This window comes from Giraffa tippelskirchi, chromosome 6, assembly GCF_054371585.1.
Source record: "Giraffa tippelskirchi isolate mGirTip1 chromosome 6, T2T-mGirTip1v1.2.pri, whole genome shotgun sequence".
Classification (NCBI taxonomy): domain Eukaryota; kingdom Metazoa; phylum Chordata; class Mammalia; order Artiodactyla; family Giraffidae; genus Giraffa; species Giraffa tippelskirchi.
In genome coordinates this window covers 108,108,481-108,126,055 of record NC_137280.1, presented here as the reverse complement: position 1 = coordinate 108,126,055, position 17,575 = coordinate 108,108,481, and the positions used below count along the sequence as shown (strand labels likewise).

The window sequence follows — 17,575 nt, the reverse complement described above, 5'->3', positions numbered from 1 at the left end:
CCAAAATAGTTACTATTATCTTCTACATGAATGTACTGAAACCAGAATATAGCTATTATTTTATGAGTTAAAGAAATGAAGAAATCACTGAAACAAAAGCAGTAATTGCAGTTCAGTTAATTATTTGACTTTGCTTGTGTACAAGTATGTATTTTAAAGTGATATATATATGTGTATATTTTTTTTTGCTTCTTGGGACTAATTATAAAAAATTTAAGGAAACTGAGCATATACACTACTCTATGAAAGTGGTGATGGCATAATCTTGATATTATTTTCAGAAATAAATATAATCCCAATTAGATTTAATTTTTAAAAAATTAACTAAATTCAAAATTTCATCTGAACAAAAGTAAAAAAAAAAATACATGGAACTTTGTTTTTGAAAAAGATGAGTAAGACTGGTAACGTACTCTCAAGCATTAAACATATTATCCAATTACAATAAGAAAAACAAGGTAGTAAGATCTGAAGAGTTGGATGCCCACTGGAGCATAAAAGAATGTCCAGAGTAGATGTCATTTTGGCACATGATAAATTTGGGGATCTCAAATCAATGAGAGAGCTTTATTTAATTAAAATTTATAATTTTCTCTTGTGTATTAAATTCCAGGTAAATTATGCACATGATCATAACACACTTTTGATTTTGTAAATGAGTATAATAGCATGTTTGAAATATTTTATCATTATAGAAACATAACTTTCTAATAATAAAAACAAAAGTAGCTTATGATTCCACTCAATATAGAAATTAACAGAAAATTGCTTCCATCTTAACCAAGGAAAAGAGATATTTTTAATAATAATATTTTAACATAATCTGGGGGATTACCTAGTAGCCCAGGGGTTAGAATTTGATGCTTTCACTATGCAGGCTGGGCTTGATCTCTGGTTTGGGAAGTAAGATCACATAAGCCATGAGGTGTGACCAGAAAAAAAAAAACCTGATTAAGCCCATCGTGGAACTGAGTTGCAAGATAACCCAGGAGAATTAGAAAAGATGGCAGGCCTCTCAGAGAAAAGACAGGACACAAGGAATGTGTGCCTTTTAGAGAGCACAGAAGAAAGAGGAAGCAGTCACACAAGGCAGTAAGATGTCACTGTTGGGAGACGTAAAAATACACTTTAAAAAAAAACTATTAATGTGCATGATGTTCTGTGAGAAAATAGAAAATTAGGATTCACAGAGGATGTGACATTTTTAAAAGTCAAGACTTGGTTGCAGAGAACAGAATCTACTTTGGCTAGTTTAAATAGAAAGAGCTGTGTTTACTGTGTGCTTAGGTCATGATCCTCTTGTGGCTCAGATGGTAAAGCATCTGCCGACAATGCGGGAGACCTGGGGTCAATCCCTGGGTCGGGAAGATCCTCTGGAGAAGGAAATGGCAGCCCACTCCAGTACTCTTGCCTGGAAAATCCCATGGACGGAGGAGCCCGGTAGGCTACAGTCCATGGGGTCGCAAAGAGTTGGACACGACTGAGCGACTTCTAGGTCATGTGCTAAATCTTTAGGAGAGCAGGGGAAGCAAGTTAAATTGGGCTGTTAAGAATGGCTCCAAAGCCACACTCCAGTCCTAACCCATTGAGGAACTCCATCTTCTTCTATGATCGTCAATCTGCCTGACCAAACTAGCAAGTTTCAGCAACATCTGAAACTAGAGCCAAGTCACCACTCTGCAGTCAAGAAGCAGACAGGAATTGGAGCAGTTTCTATCCTGTGATCCTCATCAGCAGGTCCAATGCCCTCTACCTGTGACATCCATGAAGCCAAGGGACTATACATGACAACTGCTGCTGGTGTTTTTCCAGGAAACTCCACCCAAACTTTATCTGCCAGTGAAAATAACATCAGAAGTAAATTCTCTTTCTCCCTTGTGACTTCCAAATTTAGAGCATGTTTGACTGATAGATCCCTTCTAGCCAACCCTGGCTACAAAATTCTAGAATATGTAGTTTATACCAGTCTCTGGCAGAGGAGGCCTTTGCATTAGAAGGAAGTTGAGATGGATGGTTAGCACCATTTTGCCATAGACAGTATCACAATGCAGGCACTGAGCCCTAAAGGACAAAAAGGAATGTGTCAGGAAGGGAAATGGAGGGGATTTTAGGCAGAAGAAGCAATACTTGCAACAGTAAAGAAAAAAAATTTAAAAAAAATTGGGAATTTATTTTTGAGAAGATTAACTTGTTTGGATGATTGGAAAAAGGTTTTGCATATACCTGGGTTTTCTTTAGAAGAAATGAGGAGCTGAGATATTTTAAAACTAAAGAGCCAAGTCCAACCATTAAAAAAAAAGTGCAGTTGAAATATTAAAGATCAACGAAGTTTTAGTGGTTTTTAGTGTTCTTCCTACTCTCCAGCATGAAATCCAGGTTATAGTGTAGAAAGAATGCTCAGCTTATCTTTGTGCCTGGCCTAAATATCATAGTGACCAAGATGTAGTTTAAAAAAACAACAAAAAAAGTCTTAAAACTGAATATAGACTTACTTGATATGTAGTATGTACTTTTGGCTTTCTGTATCAAGTGAACTCAAGAAACAGAATCTTAAAACAGTTGGAAAAATTCTTAGGAAAACATATGGGGAATTACTGAGTTATACCTTCTCATGGATTACTGCAAAATGCTCAGATTTTATAACTAATGTGCAATTTGAATATTCATATTGGTGATATATTATGTATTGTTTTTTTCACAATTATTTGACAAATTAAGTACATTTTCCAAGGTGTTTTGGAGGGCTAGTGTTTCATGAGACAGATTGTGTGTATATTGACTTAAAGTCATTGAATTTCTCAAGTATTTTGAGACTTTTTGGGAAATAATAAGCTTTAAAAATTTGGGTTAAGTCATCATTTAGTTTATCTTTGGCTATTTGTATTCATTTTTAATGTGCTTTCCTTGAGCATTTATAAAACTAGGCAGTTCTTTATTTAACTTGGCAGCTGGAAAGGGAAGATAGCATGCACAATTAAATTTATAGATTATTTTTAAAACATCTTTTATCCATTTTCTGTACACTTCCTTACATGCAAACATCTTGTAAGAAATGGTAAGCATTTGTAAAGTGTGTAGTATCTAGTCTCCTTTCTTATGCTTCCCTACTAGGATTTAGAAAAAACATAAGTTCTGTATGTGGCTGAAAGCTCAGAAGTGGGACAAATAAAACAAAAGTTTTCAAAATTCCATAAGTGGAATTTGATCATAATTATCTCAAATGATTAAGAATACTGATTTAAAAATATAGAAAAGGGTTTGAGTTTATATTTTAGCAGACGTAAAAACTAAAACTGCTAAAGATAAATTGGACAAAGTTAAACAAGAAAGGAAGACTTTATTCAGGTTTACTGAAATAGGGTGGAAATGCAGTTTGAAGTGTAGGACTGGAGTTTTTAAAAACTAGGTTGAAATTTCATAGGACATCTTTTTTGATAATTTGGCTTTGCTCCAAAGAAAAGTAAACTCTCTTATTTTCATGACAGGAGGTAATTTTACAACTTGGAGCAAGTCGTTCTGCCAGAGTTAGGCTCCCAGTCTTCCCACAGACATTGGAAGGTAGGGGTTCTGTGTTCCCTGATGATTACATTTTAAAGAAAGAGCTTCCAGGTCCTTGAGAAAGACACGTCTGGGTTGTAAAACTTGCAAGAAATCTTAAAAGCATGTTACATCTAGAGATGCACTGAAATGATTTACAAATAAATGCTTTCTAAAGTAAATGTTCTAAGAAAAGAGAGATCGGGATCTAGAGGCAGGAAGAACGCTTCCTAAAGTATAGTCAAGCTGAGGAGAAGATTAAGGCTGTCATGGGCACAAAATATCACCAGAGGTGTTGGATGTGGAATTTTCTGGGCATCTTCACAGTATTAAGTTTGAAATATATGCATTGCCAAATCAGTAGAAATGCATATATTCTCAGGGACTGGACTAAACCAATATTTTTACCATCTCTCTGATTTCAATTTGGCTCTTCACTGAAAGAGGGCTTTCCTCATAGCTCAGTTGGTAATGAATCCACCTGCAATGCAGGAGACCCTGATTTATTGAAAAGCAGAGCAAGACAGGAAAAAAATTTCATGCCTCTCCTTTGATAATGCTCTCTAAAACAAAATCGTAAAAACCATCATATTCTAAAATTCCCATTGCAAATAAAAAATAGCTACATGCTTCCCTGGTAGCTCAGCTGATGAAAAATTCACCTGTAATGCAGGAGACCTCAGTTTGATTCCTGGGTCAGGAAGAGTCCATGGAGAGGAGATAGGCCACCCACTCCAGTATTCATGGGATTCCTGGTGGCTCAGATGGTAAAGAATCCACAGCAATGTGGGAGACCTGAGTTCGATCCCTGGGTTGGGAAGATCCCCTGGAGGAGGGCATGGCAACCCATTCCAGTATTCTTGCCTGGAAAATCCCCATGGGCAGAGGAGCCTGGTGTACTATAATCCATGGAGTCCGGAAGAGTCAGACACAACTGAGCGACTTTCACTTTCCTTGTACTACATACTTATGGAAATGGTCAGCATTATCTCAGATGTGCTTATGTTTTGGGTTGGCCACAAAGTTCATTTGGATTTCTCTGTAACATTTTAAGGAAACATCTGAACACATTTTTTGGCCAATACAGTACAAATCTGGTCAGCCATCTTATTAGATGATTTTTACACAACTTTTGCCCTTGATTGTACTTGAACCTCAGCTGGATTTCCCTGCACACTCCAGGCTATGCAACATCTGCTGGTGCCCTTACTATGACACACAGGCAATATATTCTTAATCAAGAGTCTTGATAATGTACTAATATTCTCAGGGTGATATTTCTAGTTAACTGGGGTTTGTGATTCATGTCCTCATTTTTGCATAAAATTATTTTTTACAAGATTATAAACATTTTGCTGCATGTTCTTTTAGGTGTTCCAGAGTTGTGAGTAAAAATGTTATCCATAGTTATTAGTGGTTCTTCTCATTGGAACCCACAGAAAAGTCCATGATGAAATGCACATTATATTGACTGCAATTCTCAGCATCCCTCTTCTCTGTATATCCTCAAGGCTTTCTAAATATGCGATGCTTGTCATATCTGGCTGTCTTTTTTTTGAGGATGAGTTCATTCTGAGAGTCCTATTAGATGCTCATGAACACAGATTTCTGACTAAACAACTCATACATTTTCTTGAACATACTCAGACAGGCCTAATTTCCAGTTTAGGTTTCAACTGGGTTCTGTAATTCTTGATTTTTGATGGTATAAGTGTCTTCTGCTTGCTTGCTCTTCCTCTTTCTGTCTTAAATTCCATGAGTTCAGTGTGTGAAATTGTGGTCCTCCAGATGTACTCATTTTAATAGGGATGCAAGTTTCAGTTTTTACTTCATATAAATATGGCATATAATTTTCATGAATAACTAGAACATTGATATATCATACAACTAACAAGAAAGGCAGGGCCATACACGGCTCACCTGCATTTACAAATTGCTATTTTACTATTTCTTTCCACAAGTCTCTATCTTGTGTCAGTCTAGTTTCACTAACTAGTGAATGAAATGAACTGCAATCCTTATTCCCATTAAGGAAAGAAAATTATACATAGCTAGCCATATATATGTATATATATATATATACGTATATATATATATATATATATGTATATATATATATACACACACACACACACACACATATATGCCCATAAATATACACACACATGTATGTATGTATGTTTCCATATAAAAACTAAGAAAAGATTAAGAATCTGTCTACCACAGATATGTCAGTTATTTTCTGTTGCTTTTTTGGGACTTACTATTTTCATAATATTTTTATGAATGCAGCAAAATTGCACATTTCCTTATAATTAACTGTGACAGCCTTTTCACTGTATATTTGGGCTCCTTTAACAGAAACTGTCAATCTTTGGAAGAAAAATTTTAAATTATTCTATTTTTTTTCTAAATAAAAGTTCATGACAAGGAGGCAAGATGGTGAAAAAGATTTCACATCCAAGAATCCTGCCTTGCTTTTTTTTTTTAATTTTCTCACTTGATAATCATGGACCAACTACTTGATTACGGTCAATGTTTCCTCATCAGTAAGATGCAGCCAGTAACAACACCTTAAAGGTTTGTTGCAAGAATTAAAGAGCATAATCATTATGAGCCTGGCTGATGCTGTGTTTGGGACTTAGCACTTCCAGTGTTGATTATGTTCCCTTGTTACTCTCTCAAAAATGTCAACTATTGGCAAATCAGATCTATGTGAAATAAACTTAATAAAACTGGTAAAATTACATAGAAATGGCCTTATCAAATGTTGATCCTCTCTTCTTAATCCCTCTCGTATTTAAATTTTGAATAAAACACCACATTCTATCTTGGGTTGTAGTTATCTACATGGCTTGTGTCTCCTCCTATAGTGTGAAATCTTTGATCAAAAATATATCAGGATTATCTGTGTTTGACGGAATGCCTCTGGGAAGAGTTTTGCCCAAAGGACATTTTTAATAAGTAATTCTAGTGTTTTAAATTTGTGGGTGCAACCATTTACATAACTTTTCCTCAATAATATATTTTTTAAAAACAATAAAAGTATGTATTATTTTAATAGCTTATTAGGAAGAATTGACAATATTTACCTCTAAAAATTTTATTTCTCAAGTTTTATTTCCTCAACTCAGCTTTTAATTGTCAATATTAACAAACACATGCAAATATAAATCTCATTCCTTTCTGTATCCCCATGTGCCTCTTAAATGCATTGCTTCTGTTGTGAGGAACAATCAGGATAAATGATGTTGTGTTATTATATATGACAGAGCAGCAGAGCACCGTTGGGTCCAATTCAGTTAGTTTCTACATGTCCTTTATGAGCTTCCACACATAGAAGCAGGGGGTTTATATGCTCAGAAAGAGTTATATATCCCAATCATGTAAATTCTCTGCTATTTTTAAGTGGAACAGAGGCTTTGCCACATGCAATCTCATCAACCATGTGTCTCAGGAGTAAATAAACTACCAAGGATATCTAGCTGGCAAGATTTTCACTTTAATAAGTAATAGCACTCAAAGGGAAGAAATGTTTAAAAGTTTCCAAATATGCCAGATGCATATTAGAACACTTAGAAGAAATCATGGGCAGTGACTCCCTCAAGCCGCATTTTACTTCAATTTAGCTAACGTAAAACCATTTTTCTGCAGAACAGGCAGACAGATTGAGACAGCAATGGGTGTCAGGAGCTTTGGATTCCATTCTTGATCCTCCTTTTAACTTAAATCATTTCAGCATGTTCTTTAATGATTTAAGGCCCTTTTTATTCCTTCTAGAAAGGCAGGATTGAGTTATCTTCCACTAGGTGAACAGGAGAGCATTGGTAAGGGAAATAGGTTTTAGTTTCTTATGTAAAAATCACTGAATGATAATAGTATGAATGGTACATAAACTTAGACCTCTTGGACTGTCATATAAAAGATTGAGGAAAGCAGTACTTTGAACACAAGAGTCTGAAAAGACTCTTTAGAAATGGTATGATTATTAAAATTTGCATAGTTTATTGTTTTATTATTGTTTTTCCTTATATATTGATCATACTCATCTAACTCTAACAATAGAAACAACAAAAAGTATTAGGAGAAGAACAACAAAAGAGAGATTTGAGAAAAATTTTTAACGTAGATTCATTGATTTCATAATGACATTTCCCCACAATTACATTATAACAGGGTATAAGAAAGAGAGAAGAAAGTATATGGTTTCTTGTTGATAAGAAACTGGGAACTGGGGTGCACTGGCAATGACGTGTTTGTGTTCTTCAATTATTACTACTTATGGAGTAGTTCTCATCATTACTCCAGTTTTGCAGGTGAGGAATTAGAGGCTCAGAAAAAGTAAAAAAAAAAAATTAAGTTACATACAAATTATTTTTAGATCTAGCATTTGGCTCTGTTGATAGAACAATATGATTTGTTCTTAATAATATTTTTTAAATTCATTAACTATGTAAAGACAGAGCTCTAAGTAAGCAGTTATTATTTAGAAAAATATATACATATGAACTGCTAGGGATACTACTGAAAAATTGCTTTTAATTAGATCTTGGGTTTTCTGAATGCTAAACAACACTCTTTAGTTGTGTTAAAAAATATACAAGTTCACCATTAAAAATTTTTCTGTTATTACAAGAGTATTTTATTATAGTTCTATTCTTTATAGCGAAGATATTGAGAATATAAGAAAAAGCCATCTATTATAATTTGCCAAAATATGTATTATTAAATATGTGTTTACTTTTTGTCTAGATGTAAAAATCAAGAGTCTAAGATACAAATCAGAGAAGCTAATTCTGGGGAAGTTAAAATTATGAGACTTCATCTTATTTCTTTATATCATCTAATTCCACATTTTCTAAAATTTGCTACAGGAAATTCAATTTAGCAGAAGAATAATACAGGTTATTGGTTAAAAAACATCCCAAGATAATAAGCTAGGAAATTCTGAGTCAAATAGTTTTATTTACTTCAGGGTGATAAGATCTTTAGTTGTAACAGTGGATACTTAAAATTTCAAGAGGTAATTGTGCTGAGGAGTACTTCCTAAGATCATTTGACCCTACAACATTGATCATAGAGCAGTTTTTGGGAATGTACCTTGGAAAATAAAAGATCCAATTTAATGCTGTGTTAGAACATAGGCAACCTAGAAAGTTAGCCACAGGTTTGTTATGATTTCTCCCTAAATTACAGTAAAGCCATGGTTTGGGCCCAAATATAAATGCTCTGTATTGTTTTCTTATTGTTGTTTTTTAAATTGTTGCTTCCTATTTATCTGCACCAAGTCTTGGTTGCAGCACACAGAACCCTCAGTCTTTTTTGTGGCATGCTGGACCCTCCAGTTATGACTTTTATTTATGGCATATGCGATCTAGCTCCCTGACTATGGACCGAACCCTGACCCCTTGCATTGGGAGCTCGGAGGTTTAGCCACTGTACCATCAGAAAAGTCCTGCTCTCTCTTGCTAATTAACTTGTGTTCCAAATCCTTTAGTTATCAGATAAATATTATGCTTTTTAAAATACAAAAAAAAAAAAAAAAAAAAAAGCGCTAGTTTTCTAACCTCAACAGTTTATTCCCTTAAGAGCCAATGTGGAGTTTCCAAACCACTGAGCTTTAAAAAATAAAATAAAATTAGATCTCGTGTTCCTGCGCTTTGAGTGCTCAGTCACTCAGTCATGTCTGACTCTGTGACCCCATGGACTGTAGCCCTCCAGGCTCCTCTGTCCATGGAATTTTTCACACAAGAAAGCTAGAGTGGGTTGCCATTTTCTACTTCAGGGCATCTTCCTGACCCAGAGATCTAATTGAGACAAAAGAATTTTGAGACATAAAATAAGGAAGAGATAATTTTGTCTTGAGAAATTGTAGGGATAGGATTATCTCTTCCAAATCATATATATGCACCAGGATTATTTTGCTTTGTAATGTAATACAAACAAACACAAAATGGTAGCTTACAAAAATAAACTTTATTTCCTCTTCATCTTTCTGGTTAGCTATAAAGGGTGAGCTTTCTGCACTTCTTCCTGTGTGCGTATGATTCCTATTCCAGGATCCAGATTGAAAACAACGCCTAACTATTGCATACATCTCTTGTTTTGTTAAGGCATACGTTACTACTGCTCAGAGGCAGTGGTTAAAGCCAACTTTATTGGCTAAGCCTGATATCCCTGGCTTCCTTGGTGGCTCAGGTGGTAAAGAACCTGCTCACGATGCAGGAGACCCAGGTTCAATCCCTGGGTTGGGAAGAGCCCCTGGAGAAGAGCATGGCAACCCACTCCAGTATTCTTGCCTGGAGAATTCCATGAACAGAGGAGCCTGGTGGGTTGCAGTCCATGGGGTTGCAAAGATTAGGACACAACTGAGCAACTAATTACTCAAGCCTGTTATCAGTGGATAGAGAGAGACCTTGTTTTTCCAGTTAAAATTTCAATGGGGAGCAGTCTTTAAATCTTACAGGAAAACAGAAACTTTTTAAAAATAAAAAGTGTCTGACTCTTTGTGACCCCATGGACTGTAGCCCACCAGGTCCATGGGATTTCCCAGGCAAGAATACTGGAGTGGGTTGCCATTTCCTTCTCCAATTTTGTTGTAATATTATAGGAAAGAGCAGGGTTTGTTTTGTATCATGTTCACGAAGACTTTTCAAATCCTTTTTATATGTATTGTCTTTTGTTTTCTGTAATGCATTCCTAATTATATGGAGTGTTATTCAGTTATGAATTGATTTTTAGATTGAGTTTTATTCCGAGTGATATATGGTAACACTGGCTATCTTGCACACTCTTTTCACAAAAATTTGAAATGCTGACTTTTCTTATATTCTAAATAGAAATTTTGTACTTTTAAATTTTACATTGATGTACTCATTTAATACTTAGTAATAACACACAATTTGTCACTAACCTTTTAATGTATGTTTTTACATATGCAGCATTTTGTATTTACCTTTTGTATTTTCTATATTTTCCTATAACATTCATGAATCTCTTGCACATTCTTTTCTCCTAATAAATTTTAGGATAATGTGATTGTTATCACTAAAATATCTGGATAGGTCTCTAATTACAATTGCAGCAATATTTCAGAGTAATTTCAAGAGAAATGTTTTATCTCAGTATTTCCTGGAATATATTCCTAGTTACAGAGAATTAGCAAAAGAGCAAACTATTACAATAGGCCTGACATATTATAGACAGCATTTTGAAACAATAGATGATTAATAATTTTTCAGACCTTGTGAATATGACAGTGTGTTGTTCCAGTCTCCTATGTGGGGAGCATGATTTACTGACCCCACCTGTACACCTCCGGGTCCCTTGCTGCCTTCACACAGTGGGTACACATTCCCCAGGCAGATCCCAGGCCATGGCCGAACATGGCAGAGCTATTAAGCAGGCTCATTTTGGCAAGATGTGAACTCCTCCAATAGCTAACTCTGGAAGGAAAACTTGTTGCATTAGCCAAAACTTTCTTGAAACTTGGTTTCTACTGTCTGAATTTTTTTTTTACTCCTCTTTCTTTCTCTCTCTTTCTCCTTCTGTAAGTGTCAGACTTCCATTATGGTTTGAAGGTGCTCGCCTTCTCACATCCCCAACAAATTTCTTGCACATGTAATCATGTCTTAGGATCTTCTTTAAATAACTCAGACTAGTATACAGTGGAGACGTAACAGAATTCATTAATTTTTAAGTCTGCAGGTGTCATAGTCTCTAAGCACTCTGTAAGTGCCTTCTAAATGTTTATATGGTTGGATTTGAGTAGGCATTTGGTTTTTTGAACATTAATTTAAATGCAATCTAATAGTCACAACGTGCACATTTTGTTCAGGAAGACTGGAAAGCAGTTCTATTCCTCTTTGGGTTTCCACATGACATTCTATCTTGGATATATATAGAAGTTTGTCATTTAGTGTTTGAATTACAAAATTTATCACCTCCTGGGTTGCCTAAAAAGCCAGAATCAAGAATATAAGCAATATCTAACTACTACATAAGTGAAATAGTTTAAAATTAATAAGTATTTCAGGCTATCAAAGTTATGCTAATTAAAACTAAGTATTTTCACTTGAGGATTTATCCTTCTGCCACATATTCAGATTGCACATTTTTAACATAATACTTATATATTATACTTGTAATAAAGATTAATGGAAAGTAATGGCTCAGTCAGTAAAGACTCTCCTTCAATGCAAGAGACCCAAGTTCTATCCCTGGGTTGGGAAGATCCTCTAGAGAAGGAAATGACAAACCACTCCAGCATTCTTGCCTGGAAAATTCCATGGCGGGCTACAGTCTATGGGGTCACAAGAGTTGGACATGACTTAGTGACTGAACCATCACCAATTTTAGACATAAAATATATCTTTTGACAACGTATGATATATATATACATACACACACACACATATATATTTGCAATTGAATAAGTATATGTGCAAGCTTAAAATCATTCACTATGAGCTATGATTAACTTTAATATCTCAAATAACTGAAATAATTTTTTAAGCTGTGTCCTTTTATCTATAGCGAAGCAAGTTTTGAAAAATACCATGCAAGGTGTCCTTCTTTTGTTCTCTTTTCTGCTGGAATTTTGTAAGAATATCCCTCTCTGTGCTTTGCTAATCAGCATAGTTAACTGACTTAGTAACAGATTCCTCTGTGAAGCCATCATTTACCTGTCTGTGTTTTAGTTGAACTAATGACTTATTAGAACCTTCTGCTAGGATTAATGTGATCTGTCTTTCTGGGACAAAAGAAGGAACAAAGAACAAAAAGGAAAAAAAAAAAAAGCAAAAAAATTGGAGGAAATGGTCGTGGTTTAGTCGCCAAGTCGTGCGACCCCATGGACTGTAGCCTGCCAGGCTCCTCTATCCATGGGATTCTCCAGGCAAGAATACTGGAGTGGGTTGCCATTTCCTTCTCCAGGAGATCTTCCCAACCCAAGAATCAAACCCGAGTCTCCTGTACTGTAGGCAAATTCTTTATCGACTGAGCTATAAGGGAGGAAATGGTGATCAGTGTTTATATTATTGGAAATTTCAACTATTCTTATGAGAACTGATCTGAGTACTAAATAAACGCTTATGTTACTAATCATATGATAAATTTCAATGATCTGTTATTGCTGTGGTTTTATAATGATTTATTTGATTCATGCAAGAATTTATTTTCATTCTTTATTGAATTTTAGAACAATACTAAGAGAAAATTGGATTTGAATACAGTTATTTTTGAATAAATGAAATGGGGAAAGTATCCTTATGAATTGTTTCTGCTACTTAACTGATTAGATCTTTTACTTGGAAATTGAATAAAGTAAGGAAAACAGAAGATTATGTTTTAATGAATCTATTTTTTTACTCTTAATTTTGGTAGTATAGAAGAAATTTTAACAATAAAACTATTGAATCTAGGACATGTGTACTATTGTAGGTGTTTTCATTTTGTTTTCTGACTAAATATACTAAAAATAAACTTACTGAAAGATGGCAAATTACATGAGTTACTTTGGGGTAATGCTCTAATCTACAATATTTTTGTCACTAAGGTATATGGCAGTTGCTTAGTCAGCTGTGGCATTGTAATAAAATACCATGAACTGTTTGGTTTAAACAACACACATTTATTTGTCAGAGTTCTGATAGCTGGAAGTCCAAGGCACAAGCCAGTTTACTTCCTGATGAGTGCTCTCTTCCTGGCTTGGAGATGGTGGCCTTTTCACTGTCTTCATCTGGTGGAGAGAGAGAACTCCAGTGTCTCTTACTGTTCTTATAAGTGTAGTAATGCTAGGGCCGCACCCTCGTGGTCTCATCTAAACCAGTCATCTCCCAAAGGCCCCATCTCCAAATACCATCTCCTTGAGAGTTAAGGCTTCATGTATGAGTCTGAAAGAATGCAGTTCGATGCAAAGCAGTCAGTTTTCCAAATAGTCATCCGTCTGAAACTAATTTTGTGCTTGCATGCTTGAAAATATTAAAGAGAACAAACAAATGAAAATTTTCACGATACTTTCTTTAGAAAGAAGAAGAAACTTGTGAGGCTTTGCCCACTTTTTCCTTTCTTTTTTCCTAGATGTCCACCATAACAGGGTTTGAGGAAAAGGAGAGCACGCAAACCAGAGGACCTAGCAAGGTAGGAAACAGCTGTGTTTTTCTTTTTTGTATGTGTGTCTTAAAATTAGTTTTTAGTATCCCCTTCTGGCAACTAGAAAAATAGCACACAGTAAAAAATGGTAGAAAGAACAGACAGTGGTGCATTTTGCATTGCTTTTGTGCTCCCCTGAATTCAGTTTTTATTAAATGGGTGCAGTGGTGTAGGACAAGGGAGGGCTACAGTCTAATGACATAAGTTTCAGGTGTGCAGTAGCATTTGTATCACCTCTTTAGCTTCTGCCCTTTGTTTAGTGTTTTAGTATTTTAAGTTATAAGATTAAGCTCTGGTTCTGTGTTCCGTTCAATATATGTCTGAAGTTACACTGATATCCTGCAACATATTATTGAAATGACTACGAGTACTTGCCCATTGAATGCTCATTCAAGCCTTAGTCTCTACCCCATCGTAAGACAGGATGGAATGGCGCCGGCTTAGCTGTTTGCTTAATCAGTAAAACTGGAGTGATGAACCATGAAGTGGTCTGAAATACATCTTAAAATATATACAAGGACTGTACCATCTAAATTCATTCTTTCAGACTGTAGGTACACAGCTATCACATGGAAAGACTTACTGATGACTTTATCCTGATTGTTTTTCAGTGCTTGGTATTGGAAAATAAATAGGGAGTCTCTGAAGTTTGCCTGTGTATGAGGTTTGGTTTGGGAGTGTGTGTGCCGCTTTTGTGTTTATGGTAAAATATTGGAAGAAATTTGTTGATTCAAAGATGATGATAATTGAAGGATTTGTACTTGTGTTACTGGCTTAATTCATTTAGCATAATGTCCTTAAGATTCATCCACTTAAATGAAGTATCTAATGTAGGCAAACTCAGAGAAATGGAAAGTAGAATGGTGGTTGGCTAGGGCTGAGAGGAGATGAATCTGAGGGACTATAGTTCAATTTGTACAGAGCTTCACTCAAGCAAAATGAAGAAGTCTAGAGATCTACTCTTGATCATTGTACTTAGAGTTGACAGTACTACACTGCACACTTAGAAATTTAAGAGGATAGATCTCATGGTCCATATTTTTTTTACCACAATTAAAAATAAGTAAATAAATAGTAAGTAGAGTAGAACAGTACTGCTCCTGGAATAAACTGCACTTCAAATCAAAGAAATTTAAAGCACATAGTTTATTGTCAAGTTTCACTTGTTTTACAAACTAAAAAAGCCATCTAACTTCTGTTTTGACAACTCACATTTAATTATGAAGATAAAAATATTTATATTTATGCATATAAAATTATATGATAATCTAATCACATAATAATATAATTTATGTATGTTGATATTTGAAGAAGACATTTAAATAACAGGAATATAGCTGTAATGTATCCAAACCTAAGTGAGATCTAAAACACTTGCTTTTCATTTAAAAAAACAAGGAAATTGTCAATGTCAGGAGAATGAGATTGTAAGGAAGCTTCTGTAGACGTTTAGTTAAACTGGGGTAATTTGAATGCAAACAGTATTTACATGTAGTTTTAGATCACCTGATCCCACATAACAAATACATGGACACACACATACATTTTACCCACTGCCTATACAGTTCACTCAAAGTCAGTATGAGTGGCTTGAGTCAGAAGTTAACACATAAGGCAGAATTTGACTGAGTCATCAGGTCTCACACTATAGGAAAAAAAAAAAATCACCTTTTAAAAGAGTTTGGGTAATCACGTTCAGAGTTGCTGAAGAATTTTCTTTATTAACTATTCATTTCAAGGAATGACGTCTTCATTTTCCATTCAATTCCCACGTCGCTATCATTACTCTGAATGTGTCAGCATTCTCATGCTTCCTCTTGCTCTGCTCAAGTTAGAGAATAACTTAAGTTTTAATTCTGCTGTGTTTGAAATACTATAAAGGCAGTATGTGGTAAACTCGGCATAGCTTATTGGTAATACTATATTTCTCTAATTTTAAAAATTATCTAAATAAAAATAAGCATGTTTATTAATTTTAAATAGTAGGCATCCTTCTTTTATGACTCTATGTATATTTCTTCACATTTCAACTCTTGAAATAAATTTTACCTTTTCACCTTAAGAAATTCTATTTCGATGTCATCTTGATAAACAGTGAAAAGTTCAAACTCAGGAGCCTGGGTTTAAATTCCTTCTCATTTACTAAGTCAGTTACCAGTTGTGTAACAATTCACCCCAATACTTAACCAAAAAAAAAAAACTATCTTAGTTTCTTTTCTGTGGATCAGGAATCTGGAAACACTTTAGCCGGGTGGTTCTGGCTCAGGATATCTCAGAAGTCAGTAGTTAGTATATTGACTAGGGCTGCAGTTATTGTTAAGGCTTCTGTGGATGGGGAAAGTATCTGGTTCCAAACTCACTCACATGGCCCTTTCCACAAGGTGCCTCATGACATGGCAGCTGATTTTCCCAAGAGTAAATAATCCAAAGAGAATAAGAGAGCCTGCAAAACAGAAAATACAGTTATATAATCTAATCTCATGAATAATATCCAACCACTTCTGTCTTGACTTGTTGTTATGGATGTTGTTGGAAGAAACTCAGAAAATCTAAGCCAAACTCAAGGAGAGAGATTACAGAGGTTGTGAATATTGTGTGTGTGTGGGGTGGGGTGGGGGCAACAATTGAAGATTATTTTAGGAAGTTCTTACCACACTTATCTTGTGACATATTTCTTTGCATGTAGAATTGGACTAATAAAACTAGTCTCACAGTAAGTGAATTGGGTTTTGTAAAACGTATAGCACACCGTACTCTCTCAAAATATCAGCTGTAATAATGAGGATGGCACCGTATTGCCTCAAAGTCTAATGTTTTTATCTAGTGTCAGGCTTTCTCTGCTCCCATCAATTTTTCTTTAGGCTACTAGATTATTCATATTTAAATATAGGATTTATGGTTTACTTATATGCTATACACTCTATATGAGAGTCTCTCTGAGTTTAAACCCTACCTTTCAACACCATTTGTACTCTGGTCCTTTGTTTTCCAAGGTAACCAAACATACTACTGGTTTCATTGGATGAGACTCCTGGTTTTCCTTTTCCCCTTCCCATAGATTTTATTTTCTACATGAATCTGCAATGCAACTCTCTGTCACTAATAGAACTTTCTCAGTGCTATGGATATAATGTTGAACAGTTACTGCTTATCTTATGGAACTTCTGATTTAATGAAAAATAAAACAAAACCCAGAAATGAGGGAGAATTACAGTGTAGTAGCATTCATTCTTCCATTGGGTTATAGACATTGTTGCTATGGAAAAAATATTAATATACCCTAACCTATGTTAAGAATTAAGATATCCTGAAAGAAGTTACATTTAACATCATTAGATCTAAAAGAGAAGAGAAAATGAACAGATCAAAAGATCTAGAATTGACAGAGTTGGGGAGCAATGAATGAAAAGCAAGTCCAAGGCATATGGGAATATTATATTATTCCTAATTGTTTTATTTGAATAGCTTGTAATTAACCAACGGGATTACAACTCACCTATAAAGTAGTGATACTGTCCTTAGTTCTCTTCCATATCTTCTATACATTGATTCAGGTACAAAAGAGAATGTATGGAAAGATCTTAATAGAAACACTCAATTGACTGATTTAGTACTAATGAGAGATTCTACCTCAGGTTAAGCTCATATTTCATGTGACCTGATTTTTAAACAGTGATGAAAACATGATTTTTTTACTAATGTGAATTCAACACTATAGCTTTCAACATCTTTAATTATTTTATGACTATGTCTATAATGGCTTTGGAATCTGAGTGGTCTCAATTTAGAAGTAGATAAATAGATATCTACATACGTATGTAGAGTAGGAAATTATATATGTATGTGTGTGTATGTATGAGATATATATCCCACCTTATATCATATA

General features: G+C 34.8%; 1 protein-coding gene across 2 annotated transcripts in view; it reads left to right on the top strand.

Moving 5' to 3' along the window:
• The window catches only part of LOC145509773 (uncharacterized), a 565,222-nt gene that overhangs the window by 114,463 nt on the left and 433,184 nt on the right, over positions 1 to 17,575 (top strand). For both annotated transcript variants that reach the window (XM_081499063.1, XM_081499062.1), the window contains one exon: positions 13,618 to 13,677. Coding sequence is in view for 1 of the 2 variants with exons in the window: in XM_081499062.1 (XP_081355188.1) it covers positions 13,618 to 13,677 (60 nt within the window). In the remaining variant the exon portion in view is untranslated. The remainder of the gene's footprint in view (positions 1 to 13,617; positions 13,678 to 17,575) is intronic.